Source organism: Osmia lignaria, chromosome 12 (genome assembly GCF_051020975.1).
Source record: "Osmia lignaria lignaria isolate PbOS001 chromosome 12, iyOsmLign1, whole genome shotgun sequence".
Lineage (NCBI taxonomy): Eukaryota > Metazoa > Arthropoda > Insecta > Hymenoptera > Megachilidae > Osmia > Osmia lignaria.
Genome location: NC_135043.1, coordinates 10,742,513 through 10,757,825, shown reverse-complemented (window position 1 = coordinate 10,757,825; position 15,313 = coordinate 10,742,513). Strand labels below are relative to the sequence as shown.

Here is a 15,313-nt window from a genome sequence, read left to right as displayed (position 1 = left end):
TGATATTATCGGATTGGCCTCGTTAAAAACTATAAAAAAAGAAAAAAGAAAAACAGTAACAACGACGACGACGATACCGACGACTCCGTGATGGGTCTTATCACGAAACTGTTCATCGTAAACGTCTTATCAGACGACTAACTATATACACTATTGATCAAAAATATTTGAGACAATCGACTTCTGACGCTACAACCAACATTTTTATCAAATATGTAATGAAAGATTGTTAAATTTACTTCGTTTAGAATTGCACACTTGTCTTTGATTTTCTAATTTAGAATCTATATAATTTTAGAAATTTACAAATTGCTTCCATTGTTTTTAACACGTTAACAATAGACAATTAGAAATGAAGTGGATTCCAATTTTTGATCATTAGTGTAGAAACGAGTGTCACGCGTTTCCTTCAACATCATCATTATTCTTTCTCTCGCGGTAACAGCTCTTTCTATCGAACAATCGTTCATTATTTTTTAATCGACAATATTACAAAAATTATAGGTAAAACGTACACTCGTTCTACGCTGTTGAATCAATCAGACAGAGAGAATTATGAACGAATTCTATCCAAGATCATTTATGATAGGTCCCTACTGATGAGCGGGACACTTTCTTCCTAAACGACTAATTCTCTAAAAAAATGCATTGGCACTTTCCGCGTGTGAATCGCGATCGTTGAAAAATCGCGACTCAAAACGATTCACGACTTATATAGCCTTATAAAAAAAAAAGTCTCCGTACACTTCGTCCAAGATTACTCAACCATATGTACAATCCCAGCATTACTACCAGAAATACAATTATATAATTCTTTTTTTTTTTTTTTAATTTTCAATTTTCAATTTGCTACTCTACATTGCAACGATTTTTATTATTCAATTGTATTAAAATTATGGTTAACTGTAAGAAAAATATGTGATTATAAAAATTATCCAGCTCGACGACGGTGCATTTTCTTATTATGCTTTTTTAAAAATTAGATTTAAAAAGGATTAGAGCCCCCAAGCCGGTACTGGTTATATTACATATATCATACTTTCGTCCCCTTCGAATTTGTTTGAAAAAAGAAATATGAAAGAGAAAATGAGAATAGTTACTGGTCACAGGGCTTATCAGACAATATAATATTACAAAAATGATACAATAAATTCAAGAACCTCTAACACGAGGTGTACGGAAACTTCTCCGACTAACTGTAGCACAATTCACCAATGAAAAAATATCAATATCTCTGTACGATACCATAAGCCTCGATCATCTTCGAGGATCGTCGTTCTAGCTTTTAATTGCCCGCAACCAATACCAATCTTACATATAAAATCTTGCACACCATATTGCAATCCTCTTTTCCATTTTCATATTCTCCTTATTTTTTTTTCATCTAATTTGATGAGCTATGTAGCACTTCGGTGCACATAGCGAACGCTTTTAAACGAGATTCCGATCTAACAGAGTTCCAAATAGGTCTGGCTGCACTTGTAGCAACCCGCTGTTGGACAGTGTTGAATCATAGTCGAAATTCTCGAACATGATCGGCGAGGACGGTGAAACAATGGTACCTCCGTTTATGAATGTGTTGGACAGTTGTTTACTCGAGACTGGACTTAATTGGTCGAAGGATGATGATATGGTGGAACCAACAGAATCGGGACACTGAGGCACCATTTGGTTCTCCAGGTTCACTGACAGAGGTGTTGTCAAATGTTTTGGATACAGCGTTGGCACGTTGCGTGAATCCATCAAGTTTTCCTGTAAAATTAAACAGACAGATTAGTAATATCATAGAAACCATTATGACACTATGCCACCTATCCAAGTTCCACAATTCTTATTAGCTGTTATGGGGATCTGACAATTCCACATTTATAGTTAGTACTTTAGTATTTCTTTTTAGAAACCCAAGGAAACTATGAGGGTGATATGAATACACTAATGGGACTCAGAATTCAAGGACCCTTCTTCCCCTCCTGCTTTTGTAATTGCTACTACTCTAATTTTAATTAGTATAATAATTTCTTAAATTTCAACCCCAGTCCCTCAAGATTAGTAGTGAGAATTCGTGGAAAATGTTGGTGTATCCTTAACATTACAACTCGGAGAGTAAAAGATTTATAAAATTTACAATAGAAGTTACAATACTAAGTTCCTCAATAAAACGCAAAGATGAACCTCAGCCCTCCAAAGGTCTCTGTTTCGCAACTCTACTTCCATAATAATCAATGTTTTCGTAATTGATCACGAATCGACGGAGTGCTGCGTTTCGTGTGAAAGAACAGGAGAATATAGGAAATTTTACGATACAAATAATATTAATATCAAGCTACTGTATTTATATTCATCGTCGCGTTTATTACAATTATTCTGTTCCTTTTAAAATACAGAAATATATTTTCCACTCTATAGGATTTCAACGTATTCTTTTCCTACCACTCCATAGTCTATTATCATAAAACTACAATTGATAAGAATTACTCTAAACGATTCTAAATGTGTAACAAAAAAAAAAGAATCTAATCATTCCGTTGTCCTCGATCGATTCAAAGAGCAACCATATAATAATTAATATATATTATCGTTGAATTTTCATTATCTAAGACTAAAGGAAATATCATTCGTGCAATATCTTCTGACACGATCATTTGGTAAAGCAAACACAAGAAAATCCAGCGATCAACGGTATCGATAATTCTTCTTTATTGCCCGCAATATATGCTCTTCGAATAGATACTTATATTTGTAAAAAATAATATAACAAACACGGTGTGTACTTGATGGAGTGCGACTGGAGCGGAGGGATGAGAAAGAAGGAGGAAACGAAACGCAGCAAAATTTCAGATGATTCGATGTTCAATGTTCAATGTATTTTGACAATCTTCAATCAACAATTTCCATATACTTTCAAGTAGAATACATAACGTGACTTTAAAAGAGCGATACGATTAAACGAACTACGGAACGAGCAAAAAAGTTACATTTTTGTCTCGTAATATTCCACGCTACTCCTGTATCCGTTCTTCCAAATTCAATCTATCCCGGATACAGGAGACACGGATTTCTTTCTAATATTTTTTTTTTTTTTGTACTTGTTCCAATTTCTCAACTCTTAATACTCTCGGTTCGATCTCCCTTTTTCAGCTACGAGTAATCGCGATTGCACCGCTAAGAAATATTTATCGAGTCCATCTCGATGGCAAGTAGGCATAGTAAGATCCTTCACTGTCTCATCGGCCTATCCATCTTGCGATTCGTTTCTCGTTTTCAAACTATCCACCGTATTACAGGATGAAAACCGAAAAAAAAAAAAAAAGGGAAAAAGATAGAGAAACGTAATCGAGTGCGTGGGCGAGCGATCGACCGTCTCAATCTTAAGAGTCTATGAACAAAGGTACGATCCAAAGGGACGGTCGATACTTTGCTTACTCAACCAAATGTACATTTCGAGACGCTGAACGAACGTTCCTTGAACATGAAGAAGACAATGGACAGAATCGTCAGGAATAAATGGTTCACGCGCTCGCGATACTCTTGGAGGGCTTCGGTTTAGCGAAGCAAACGTATCCCGCACTCACGTCGCAGCCGGACACCAGGAGATTCATTAGCACGCTGTTGCACGCCGGAGGATTCCGCTTAGAGGTCGCGTCGCCGTTTTCAATCCCCTTTCGACGACACTTGTCTCCCCCGCCGCCTTTGGTACCACCTCGGTCCACTTCGGTCTCGTCCACCTCCGGTTCCGTTTGCATCCGGTCCCTGTTACGTCGATCGTCGAACGACTCGTTGGAGTAATCGTTGCTCCTAAGGGCCGTTTGCTGCTGGGACACCAAACGTCGAAGAAGCTGACTGTCGGTGACGCTAGGCGTCTTCCTCGAGCTAACCTGTTTACCCAACAGATGATCCTCCAGGACTAAACTGCCGCGCTTCGTGGACTCGTCGCATTTGATACGTTTATTGTCGTTGCCTATCGTGTCCATCGAGGAGGCAGTGTGTATACGTTTCGTTGGTCTGTCCAGCTTGGAGGACCAATTACAGCTATCTATATTTGTGTCTGAAGCGACAAAAATTTGATTATCCTCTGTTTGAAATTTCGCGTACAGATTATGCTGGTATAATGGAAACTTACTTTTCCGAGGTATTTGACCGAGAACCTGAACCGGATTAACCAGGCCCCCTCCATGGTCGTTGTACTTTCTGGAAACAACTTGGTCCGTTTTTAAGAGCTGTGCTAAACTGGAATCGGACGTTCGTTGTTCTTTTTCATCTAGCATCCTGTAAAAGAGATCATTGAGATACAGTTAGGACACGTTCTAGGTTTTCTTCTGTCCCTGAAGAAAGCACTTCCTACCATTTTGGACAACTTTTATCCGTCGTATGTGGTGGGCTCCACATAACCATGTTGTTACTGATCAGCAAGTCGAGTGCCTCGTCCTGATCGGACATCGGGATGTACGGTGCTCGGAGTGCTAATTCATCGTCAGCCATGCTGTCGCTCAAACCTAACATTAACATTTCGTCTTCTGATAATCCATCCGCCCCACTGCCAGCTGTTGGGCTGCCTAGCGAGTCTATACTTCGTTCTGGACTCTGAAACAAAAGAAAATAAAATTAGTTCAATTCCTATTTTACCTCGTGAGAGCCTTGACTTGTTCCCAAAGACTGAAAGGACATTAGTGGGACATCGCTACCTGGCAGACCGTTTGGGGTACAGATCCTCTTGAGAGTAAAAGTCAACATCTCACAGAGAGGAGTTTTACTCTCGAGTGATCTGATGGACTCCCTCCTTGGATCCACAAATGCCTTAGGCACCTTGGAAGATGTCAAGAGAAAAGAAAAAAAAAAACTCACTTGACGATATTTAGAGAGGGTAGGCGAAACCGAGTTCGGATCGATGCTGCAAGGACTGCCAGGAGAGTCTCCGTACATAAACGGGTCGCTGTCGGCGAGAGACACCCCGAGGCTCTTGTTCCTCGAATCCCCCAGGTCGGCGTCCTTCAAAGGATCGCCGAAATCCGTGGGTCTTAGTTCAGGCGCGAGGGCACCGCCGGGGCTAAGCAGGGGACAATAGCTGTCGTTGGCGAGGATGAACTCGTCCAGCATGTCGGAGAGGAATGGGGTGTCTTCCAGGGGGACGCAGACGTCACCAGGTGTAGGCGCCAGATGGGTCAGATCCTCCGGTTCGTCCTTCAACACTGTAACCAGACATCGGGAGTCGAAAACATCGATCGAGCAACGCCTCATAAGACCGGTTTACTTCCGGAACAATAAATAACCAGCCCGTCTCGCGTTTCAGGTTTCCGCGCGGCAAGATTTACTGCTACCGAGTCTAACTACGAATTTGTTCATGCCGGTTACGAATGCTTCTCCCTCCCCCCTTGGTCATCTTATCTCTTTCTCTTTGTCCTTTTTGCTGGCTCTGTTATCGTCGCGAAGCTGCGTATTGCAACACTTGTCAATGATTATCGGGCTGGCGAGAGAGATGAAACTCGTAGGCAGAGGAAGCTGTGTCGCAAACCGCTTAGGAAATTGGGAACAGCTTATCCAAATGTCAGCCGTTGATTGTCATTTAATTAGTTTGTCATTTAGATTGGACAATTTTGTTGACTCTTAAGGATTACAACAGACACGCGGTAAATTCCTGAAGCAGCGTCAACAGCAGGACACTTGGACAAAGTTCCCTATTTCAAAGGAGAAAATACACCCACTCGTTAGGCCTGGATGATCCTCGCTGAAAGTTAAGAAGCCTTTGTTCATGTCCTCGGTACGAGGCGCGAAGATGCTCGCTGTTGCAGTTTGCGGCGGTGGTCTGCAGGGTATCTGTTCCTGTTGCTGTTGTTGTTGCGCGGTGATCGGCGCGAACAGGTGTCTGGTCACGGTCTGAGGCCTGTCCTGACGAACCGTTGTCTCCGGATCGTATTCCACTGCAGGTTTACCCTAGAGCAGACCGAACACCGTCAGCCGTATTTCATGATGCGTCGATTCAAGCCGAAGGTTTTGAGAAATCATAGCCAAAAACACGCCACAGTCCTTACTTTTGCATCTAAAGCTTGTAAAGCAGATGACGTGCTGGTATTTCTCTTAGTTCCGGTGGACAACACCATAGATCTAAGCCCTCTCTTTCTTACCCTTCAAGCATCGATTCTCAAAACTTTCAGCGTAACCCCATGGGACAAAGCCGAAACTTACCTGGAACACGAACGGAGTTCGGCCAGTCGGCTGCTGACGGTTCTGCTGCTTCCGTTTCGGCTCGTTGTTCTCCTTCAGCGATTCCTCGAGCGAGTCCTTGAGAGCTTGCACACCGACGAACGATTTCTCTGTAGCGTGGACCGGTCTCGGGAAGGTGTTATCCTTCCGCGAGCCGTCCTGAAGCTGAGGAGATCCCTTCTTCGGTTTATTAGCCGCCAGACGGAAAGTCGAGGCGGTCACTGGCAAAGATTTCGCGGGTTCGAAGGTAGCCGACGGTAGTTCCGGTTGTTGATCGACCGTCACGGAAAGCTCGCGATCGACGATGTCGAATGTGACAGCCTCCTCGACTTTGTTGCTATTCACTCGGAGCTGCAGGTGAAGCTTCGCCGGGGTCGGTTCGACTACGTCGCTCGAGCCGACGTTTACCTTGTCCGGCTTCACGACGTTCTCGGTGTCGCGTGCTGCGAGCTGCCTCGCGCTGTACACCTCATCCTCGCGTTCCACGCCGCTGAAATCAGAAATCCTACCTGATGGAGACTGAAGAATGGCCCCACGCGGTCTGCCTAGGTAGCATGGTTCACGCAACGAAACTCACGCGTCCAACTTTATACCGCGACGATCAAACGGAACAACGACACGTTCGAAGATCTATGCCAGTGATCAAAGCCGAGTCGCTCGAATAAACCGCGACGAGCATCTTCGACGACGGCCTAGTTAGAGAAGAGGCTTGAACGGCCGCGAACGATGTTCGAGCTCCCCCCCGTTCTATCGGCTCGTTCGGGTCCTGACCCTCGTACGAAAGAGCGAAGCACATGGCCACGGCTTTTAGCTCGCGAGTTTATACACTTACGTAACAATTACGCGCTCGATCGGACCGGCAGAGGTTGCGAACCGCGTGCGCTCGCTCCAAGAGGCCTCGGAAAAAACACTGCTCTCCTATGACCAACCATGAACGCAAATCCTTCGCTACATCTTTATTTCCAATATCATTTTTCTCCATCGTCTACGTCTCGTAGCTCTGGGTCACGATTAACCGAAGGGGGGGATTAAAATTAACTCAACTATTACACGCTGCTACGCGTGTAATAAAAGTATGGTCGTTGTGTCTCTAATAAAAATTTTCCTCCGCCCATTGAATACCGGAGAAAAAGATTGATCCGTGAACTTGTAATCATCTGGGTCAGATTTTATAGTATTGAATTTTTCTGTGTACATCGGGTGAGCTAACAGAAATCATTCTTGCTTATTAATAGTTAAACTAAGATGGTTGGGTCAACGGTGATCCTGACCTACAGAAGGTGGTGCAATGGTACGCTCGCGATCGAAGCTGGCTTTCCTAGGGAAAATAGAGACATAGGGAAAAGTGGAATCCTCGAAATGTAGCTACTAGCAATCGGTACTTGGGATACGGTTCCCTTTTCGCTACATTTTCATTTTTCTTAAATTCAACTTAAATGATACGTTAAACGAGAAAAGATTCGATTCTGCTATCCAAGGGTTAAAAGGAGGGTTCCCGATCAATTTAGCAGACGCATAATCAGTCGTTCTATTTAGGTATATCTCGAGCCAGATAAATCTCGTAATTTCACGATAAGAAGAAGCATGTTACAGAAGAGACGACGATGTTCCACTACACGTTCGTAAATCACTTTCCCGTTAGCCACGTCCAACTAATACCTGATCGTTAATAGAACAAACAGCCGCTACTTCCGCTCTCGTAAAAGAGCGTAGACGGAGTTTATGAGACATCTCGACGCCGGGAACAATGTAGAAATGCTAGCAAATATGTACGTAGATAAATTGTTGAAGTTAATTTCATCGTGTGATATGGGTTATCGCGAAGGTTAAGGCTGTTCGCGATTTACAAGAGGATCGAGGCTGAAGAAACGCGAGCGGAGGCTTAATCGCGCGCATGTAAACGAGCCGCCAAGGATTTTCACGGGGGAGGGAAACGGATAAACGGGAAAAATTCCGCGACGAGAAAACCAGACGCGAGTGTGGCTAAGAATCAGGTTGAATTTCTATCGACGTCGAGTTTTCAAAAAATTTTCAAGCTCTTGAAAATATTGACGGTCTAAGAACCTCGTGGGCGAAATTTTCAAGAACGGCTTGAAAATTTGCAAGATAAAATATTTATCGATGGACGCGTGGCCAGCAATTCGAGACGCGTTTCGTCACGCCGCGGCGTGTATACGTCGACTGGAGCAGTAACCGACTTTAACCAGTCGCAACGGCTTGGTAATTGTCGTAAATTGACCAGCGGGACCCCAAACATGGACGATAGGAGCATAGTCGGTCGAACGCGTGGAAATCACGCAGGAGAATCTCGTCGAGAATGCCGTCTGCTGAAACTTCTGGCGCGGATGTGCTCGCGTCTGTTAGCTCGCGTGTAAATAAGCGTTATTTCCCTGATAGATTTTTCGTATGAAAAGAGATTTCAAAGAGATTAATTAAAAATTTCACACCGCCACTCACTTCCTAATCCACTTCCCCTCTTCGTTATCTTTCCAACTTCTCCACCTTCGATTGGATTCGTTCGAAAAAGAAGTTGGCGCAACTTTGCGACGTATCGCTTCGTTGGTCGAGCAAGAGAGCAATCGATCGGGCGATCGAGCGATCGAACGTCGGCTAATGGATTCCATCGCGGCTATCGCGTTTCGAGAGAAGTTCGCGTCGCGGTCGCGGCTTTGCGAATCGGCTTGCATAACGACATAGCACGATAAAAAAACGCGGCTTCGAGTGGGGGTTATTTTTAGTTGGCTAACGGTCGTTCGTCTTCGAGTGTTTCGAATTTGGCCGGCGAAATGAATTCCGCCGAGCGGTTCAAGTAGGAAAATAAATTGCGCGACCTCGTACAAGCGACGATGGTTCAGGTGACAAAGCATCCGAGTTCAAGACACACCTCCCCCGCGAATTTTCGTAAAAAGAATTTTCCTTAATTGGCAATTAAATCACATTTTCCTTATGAATAACAATTATAGTCCTTGAATCCAATAAGTGTAATAAATTAAATAAACAACGCGGGAGTTATGAAAAATAGAACCTGGGAATAGATCAATAACAAGAAAAGAAGCTTGTTGACACTTGACGACTGACACAGTTCGATGATGTTTATCCGATCTGTTTGCGCCAAAGATAATCAATGTAATTTGTATTAATATCGATGATAGCTTGAATGAAGAGTACGCAGACAATGCAATAGAGGAAAAATTCTGAAACTATGCTGTTAGAAAATTACTAACGTAACTCTTCGATAACCTCGGATTATATTCATAGCGCATGTACGAATTGATTCGCGTAAGCCCAAAGTGTGGCGGACCCCAAAGGGGGACAGCTGGGGGTGGGGTCATCTCTTTGTCGCTACACGCAAATTGCACTCTCGATCTATCGAGATAAAAAAAATGGAGCTCGTTGTATGAAAATCGTGGGATGAACGAAGAGGAGGTATCGAGTTAGGTGCAAGTTAAATATGCGGCCGGTATTGTTAAAAATAGAGCGATGGTCGACCGCCGGGTTGCTTGTGCAATCGAGCACGTGGGACCAAGTGTCCCCTCTTCTCCCTGTAACCGCCTTTTCTTCCCTATTATGTCGATTCCTTTTCCCTTATCGATCAACCATCTGATCCTTAAAGAAAATTTTTCAACGCCTCGGTTGCTATATCGAATATGGCAACCTACTTTCTATTTCCAATAATTTAATTCTACAGAATTTCAGCCGCGAACCACCGATGGCCCCCATGGGAATCGTAGTGTCGAACCCTTCTCGTAGAGAAGAAAAAGAATTTTCAAAGGACAGACCCGGAGAGGGAGAGAAAGAGAAAGAGAAAGAGGAAAGATTGAGCTGCCAACGATTGTTGGCACGCACCTTCATCGACACGCGTTCTCGTTCGCGGCCTTTGCCTCGTTCGCGCTCCTCGCCCTGAGAGGAAAAAAGGGATCCGCGCTATGTCACCTGGTTGGCATCGAACGATCGACCAATAACAAACAACCAAACTGGATAATCGAGACGAAATCGTACCTAGAATAGCTCTGATCGAAGGGAGACGCGTGACACGATCTTCGCGGCTGCCCTTGAAGAGGAAAACGGCACGCGCTTCCGTCTACCCATGCAAAAATAACATTCCGTAATATCGTGGCGCAAAACTTCACTCTTGGCCACGATACAAACGAGTCACACTCTCTCTGACGTCCAGGGACGCGGACAGATACGATTTCGATGAGAAACGACAAGGGTTACGCTTGAGGAAGATTATTGTGCGCGATGGTACGCGCGTTCGCCGCTAGAGGGCTGCGAACCCGAGATAACTTTCTCGCTAGTACTGGTACAACTATCCATTTCTATTCTCAAAAATCTCGGTATCACTACCAGTATCGTATCACTGATTTGTGACAGAGAAAAATTGAGAAAGATGCTGATTAAATATGCAAATTTCAATGTAAACGAAACGTGTTGATATTTCAGAAAGAAGGCATTTTAAACAAATGGAAGTTTGCGCTTCCATTCTTATCTGATGAGCGACTATAATACCCAGTTGGCATTTAAATCCACAGGTGTGTACTCGGTGCTGATAAGGATAAACCTGGAATTAAATCTATTTACACCCACGTTTTCAAGAATTTAATTCAATTTAAAGGACCATCAGTGTGATAATTTTAATTGCTATAATTTTCAAGAAAATTTCTCCACCTTGTATCTGTGACTGTTGGGTCCCTGCGAATAATAGGCGGAGTTAGCTGTTACGTAACAGCACGAGCCTACGCCGAACGCTCCTATCGTCGTGTCTTACCCTCCAGCTGAGAATTAAACCGATCGCGCGATTCGAACGCGCGGACTCGCTCGCGCGATCGCCTCGCGTCATCCGTTGGATGTTCAGGATGGGAGAAAAATAGGAGCGAGTGAGCTAACTACTTTTCAGCAGCATTATATCTCAAGCGTCAACGTTTCGTCACGTTTCACTTGACGTTTACGCCGTTTTCAGCGACACGTCCCGTGACCAGGAAGAACCGACCACGATCGAAATCCGACACCTTCGGAGCTGAGAAATCTAGAAGAAATCCTCTTCCTCCGCCGCCCGTTATCTATACCTTTTCTCCTGCTTCAATGATCCAGTGTGTAAACAGTCGGATCAACGTCATTGATTAAAAAACTAAGAATGAGAATCAAGAGAAATCTGAGAGAGGCTGATTCACAAAATAAGTGTAACTAACTCTGACACATCAGATATGTCATTGTCATTGCAAACGGATACAATCACAATCGATGTTTATTGAAAAGGTTTACACAAAAAAATCACTATTTTCTACAGAGACACAATTAAAACAAATAGTCACTGTCACTAACAGTCACTAGGGAATTTGACTTTCCTTCCGTTTTTATCGAAGAAAATTTGCAATTTTAAACTTTCGACCCAGAATTTCTTTGAAATCTTAGAGACACTAGAAAAAATTAGATTTTAATTAGAGATTATACAGAAACAAATGTCATCGACCTGTCTTAATAATTACACCGTTCGATAAATGTAACATAATTTTTAAGAAAGAATTGTTCCAAGCCTATGTTTATGTAACATTCGTGAACGTGCTCTTATAAGATAAGCGTGAAAATCCTGGTACAATTAGAGACACGCGAAACGAAAGAACGAAGCAACAAGTTGATACAGAGGAAGATAAAAATCGCACAAAATATTCGACGCACCTTTCCGGCTAAAGTTTTGAACGACACACAATTTCCACTGTACACCGACACTTATCCCTGCAAATGTTGCACGAGCACTGGCTAGTGTATCGTCGAACGAGCGCACTCCTCGTTGCACTTGCCGCAGAGGCGGCGCGGCGCGAGCGTCTGCGTCGCGAATTCGTCATTCAGCCATTCTTGATTAGCAAGCACCGATTTCGCGCGCTCCGTGTCGTTAAATAGACGTCTTTCTCGCTTTTAGTGACGACTACGGTCTTTCGAACGAAGGAGACTTAAAGAACAATGGAAAAAAAAAAAAAAATCTATTGTATGCACTTGAGCGATAAGCATCGATGGGAGTGATACAAACGATCTTACAATTTTAAAAAGTTTTATATGTAAAAATTAAGATTAAAATTTTGATTTTTATTATTAATAAATATGGTAATTTGAATTTCTCCTAATTTCGAATCTCCAAAAATTCTGAGAATCGATGACCGAATCGATATCGATAACTCGTACAAATTATCACGATAATTAAATACACGAGATGCGATTGTTTGAATTATTTATCAGTGATTACGCAAGTAATCGATTTGCAAGTATAGTAGAGTGTTTAATATTTAAACGCTCATTGTGTTGGAATATTTTGTCGTGAAAAGAAAATATCTTTCTTTCACGATATCACGTGTTTCTCTATTAGAATAAACAATTAAAGATATTACAAAGTATTATCGAATGATATGAAAAGGATAAAGTATACAATCGTGATCGTATAATTTTTTTTAAATGATCAAATTTTGAATACAAGTTATCTCAACGGTGAAGAATTTTAGAGGGGAGACTGTTATGTGTGTGCGACCATTGACACGCATAAAATTTCAGTTAATGAATGCTGCTCGCGTGACGTTGCGGAAACAGCATCGTTTTATCGCGTTATTTTATACGTGACTGTGTTTTACGAATTTCTGACTTAACCTCTTCGCATAAGAAATACTTGGTAATACGTGAGCAATCATTTCTATAATTCTCTACATTCCCGCGATAAAATCAAATTTTCCTAGAAAAAATGGCGATGCCACTGCGTCCCATCTTTCCCCGTAGGCATCCCAGGGGAGAATGACCACTGCTGTATCTCTCGCCCTATATTTATAGACCTGCGGCGGCCCGCCGTTGGGGTACAAACTTCTACGCGGGAAAATTTGAATTACCATTTACTTCGTTATTCGTATTTTTCAATTATATACCAAATTCTATATTATTTAATAATTAAAACTTATATTATTTTGTTTCTAAATTACTTTTAACAATAATATTATCAAAATTAGGATTCGGAAAATTTCTGTTTCCCCTAGGAAAGATCGATTTGATTTGTAACATAAAATACACTTTAACGAGAAGTAAACGGATATAAAAAGAAACCGATGTTGAGTCACGATATCGATGTATAATCGAATAAAAGACATTAAACCTTTCCTTATAAAATATTATAAAAAGAAATATTTCTTAGGAGGCACCGGGCTGTTGAAACACTTTTAGTCTTACGTACTTTTATCAAAAAAATGGTGAAATAATTAATCCACCGATTTGATTACACGAAATCAACTAAAGACACCTTCTGAAGAAACACTGATGAATAAAGGCTTTGCGAGGCTTCCCACGAGTCGGCTCGCGATCCACTGAAAGCACGCTTGTCGAGTCGCAGAATTATCTTTGCCAGTCGAAGATAAACCAGAAAATTACGAAATCCAACGTAACAGCTAAGGAAGTCGACTGGTTCGATAGCCGACCCACGTTGGAGCTAATATCAGCAGACATACCGCTTACCCAATCGTGGTGACGAAAAGAAAAATAGGAAAAATAATTTTGAAAAAAATAGATAATGAGAACGAGCTGAATAATGACGACGAATATATATATGGGAGGGAAGGAATTAAAGAAACAAACAAGAGAACGAGAGAGAGAGAGAGAGAAAGAGAGGGAAATTAAGTTGGAAGAGAGACAGATGATCCGAGAGAGTTGTCTTCCGGTCGGTTGAAACGAAAATACCCTGACTGCTCCCCTTTTCGTGAGTTTTCGCGACACTCTGCTCTGGAGTTCGATGTCCTGCTTTTATCAAAATCCTCTGACACGCGCTGTTCTGAACTTGTACCGCCATTAATTTTCTTATAATTTTGAGGATATTAAAAATCTCGATTTGATTTAAGGTAAAATAGAAAAGTATTAAATTTTTAAAGCGGAAGTTGGCGAAAGTTACTTTGAATAACATTGATTTTTCTGATTTTCTGAACTCATATTCCTGACCCTTGCTCCTACTACGATAACCGTATTCCCCGGGTGCAATTTTTTCCAAGGAAGCGCAAAACCGCGGACGTTCACTCCCTCGAGATTAAACTAATCTCCGTTAGGGATCGAGATAAACGCGTGTCCCCTTTTATGACCGCTTACGACCCCGATATCAGGGAAAAGCTGACTTCCTTGGGCGATAGGAAGCCTAGAAACATTTCTACGCTTCCCTTCTAATCAATCACAATTCTTCGAAACGACCACGAATAACTCTTCAACATTCAGAATTTAATAAACAGAAATTTTATACTCAAATCGTAAAATTAAATTCACTTCCACTGAAAATCTTCCAAAGAGCAAGAAATAGAAACGACAAAATTTTCTCTGCCGACAATTACACCGTTGACAAACTTCTGATCGAATCAATTAATTATCGAACGTTATAGAGGAAAAGTTTTCAAACTTTCTGGGGCACGTATATTTTCAGATCGTTAACCCATTTTCGAAGGTGAAAAACAAAGATGAAAAGAAAAAGTGTATCAGGCTCGAGTGGCAGCGGTGGCTCGTAAATCGTGGACGAATTTAAAAATACATGTTGCTCGGCATCGAAGATTTAATCGAGGACGTCGAACCGAGCCATTCGACGGGCCTGCTCGATCGCAGGATCGATGCCGATCGAGTTAGCCGTAAATCCTTGGATCGTGACGAATGATCCACGGAGCGATCGTTAACGTGGAAACACGATCACGAGTCACGCAACACCGCGTTATTCTTTATAAGCTCGCATCGATAGCTGTAATAACGAGGCAGCAACAACCGACCGTTCAGATAATTTCGCGTTCTACGTAATTGAATCGACAGGTTGCCCGCCGCTATCTCTCGTTTCCAAGATCGGAAACTTTTAATGGAAACTTTTGACTAATTGAAAATCAATTTCTAACATCTCGAGACAGTACGGACAGTTATTTCCATGGTTAGAAAAATTTCCATGGTGAAAACAGTCACGCGGTCACGCGTTGTGAGATAATGACGATTCGGAAACGATCGAAATCTGTGAAACTCGGTGACACGTGCGCTACGTGTGTTCAATCGGAACCGCAAGGTCTCTCCTCGGATAACGGCTTGTCAGAAGTTCGCGCATGCACGATAGATCGTGGAATTACTCGATGTTTTA

The 15,313-nt window shown here is 42.3% G+C and overlaps 1 protein-coding gene across 2 annotated transcripts in view; it reads right to left on the bottom strand.

The window, feature by feature from the left end:
* Window positions 1–811: 811 nt before the first annotated feature.
* The window catches only part of sima (HIF-1 transcription factor component sima), a 29,174-nt gene continuing 14,672 nt past the window's right edge, over window positions 812–15,313 (bottom strand). For both annotated transcript variants that reach the window (XM_034336770.2, XM_034336769.2), the window contains 7 exons: window positions 6,181–6,688; window positions 5,700–5,928; window positions 4,843–5,186; window positions 4,343–4,581; window positions 4,121–4,266; window positions 3,573–4,045; window positions 812–1,752 (listed from right to left, as the gene is read on the bottom strand). In XM_034336770.2, the coding sequence (XP_034192661.2) occupies window positions 1,432–1,752; window positions 3,573–4,045; window positions 4,121–4,266; window positions 4,343–4,581; window positions 4,843–5,186; window positions 5,700–5,928; window positions 6,181–6,688 (2,260 nt within the window). In that variant the 3' untranslated portion in view covers window positions 812–1,431. The remainder of the gene's footprint in view (window positions 1,753–3,572; window positions 4,046–4,120; window positions 4,267–4,342; window positions 4,582–4,842; window positions 5,187–5,699; window positions 5,929–6,180; window positions 6,689–15,313) is intronic.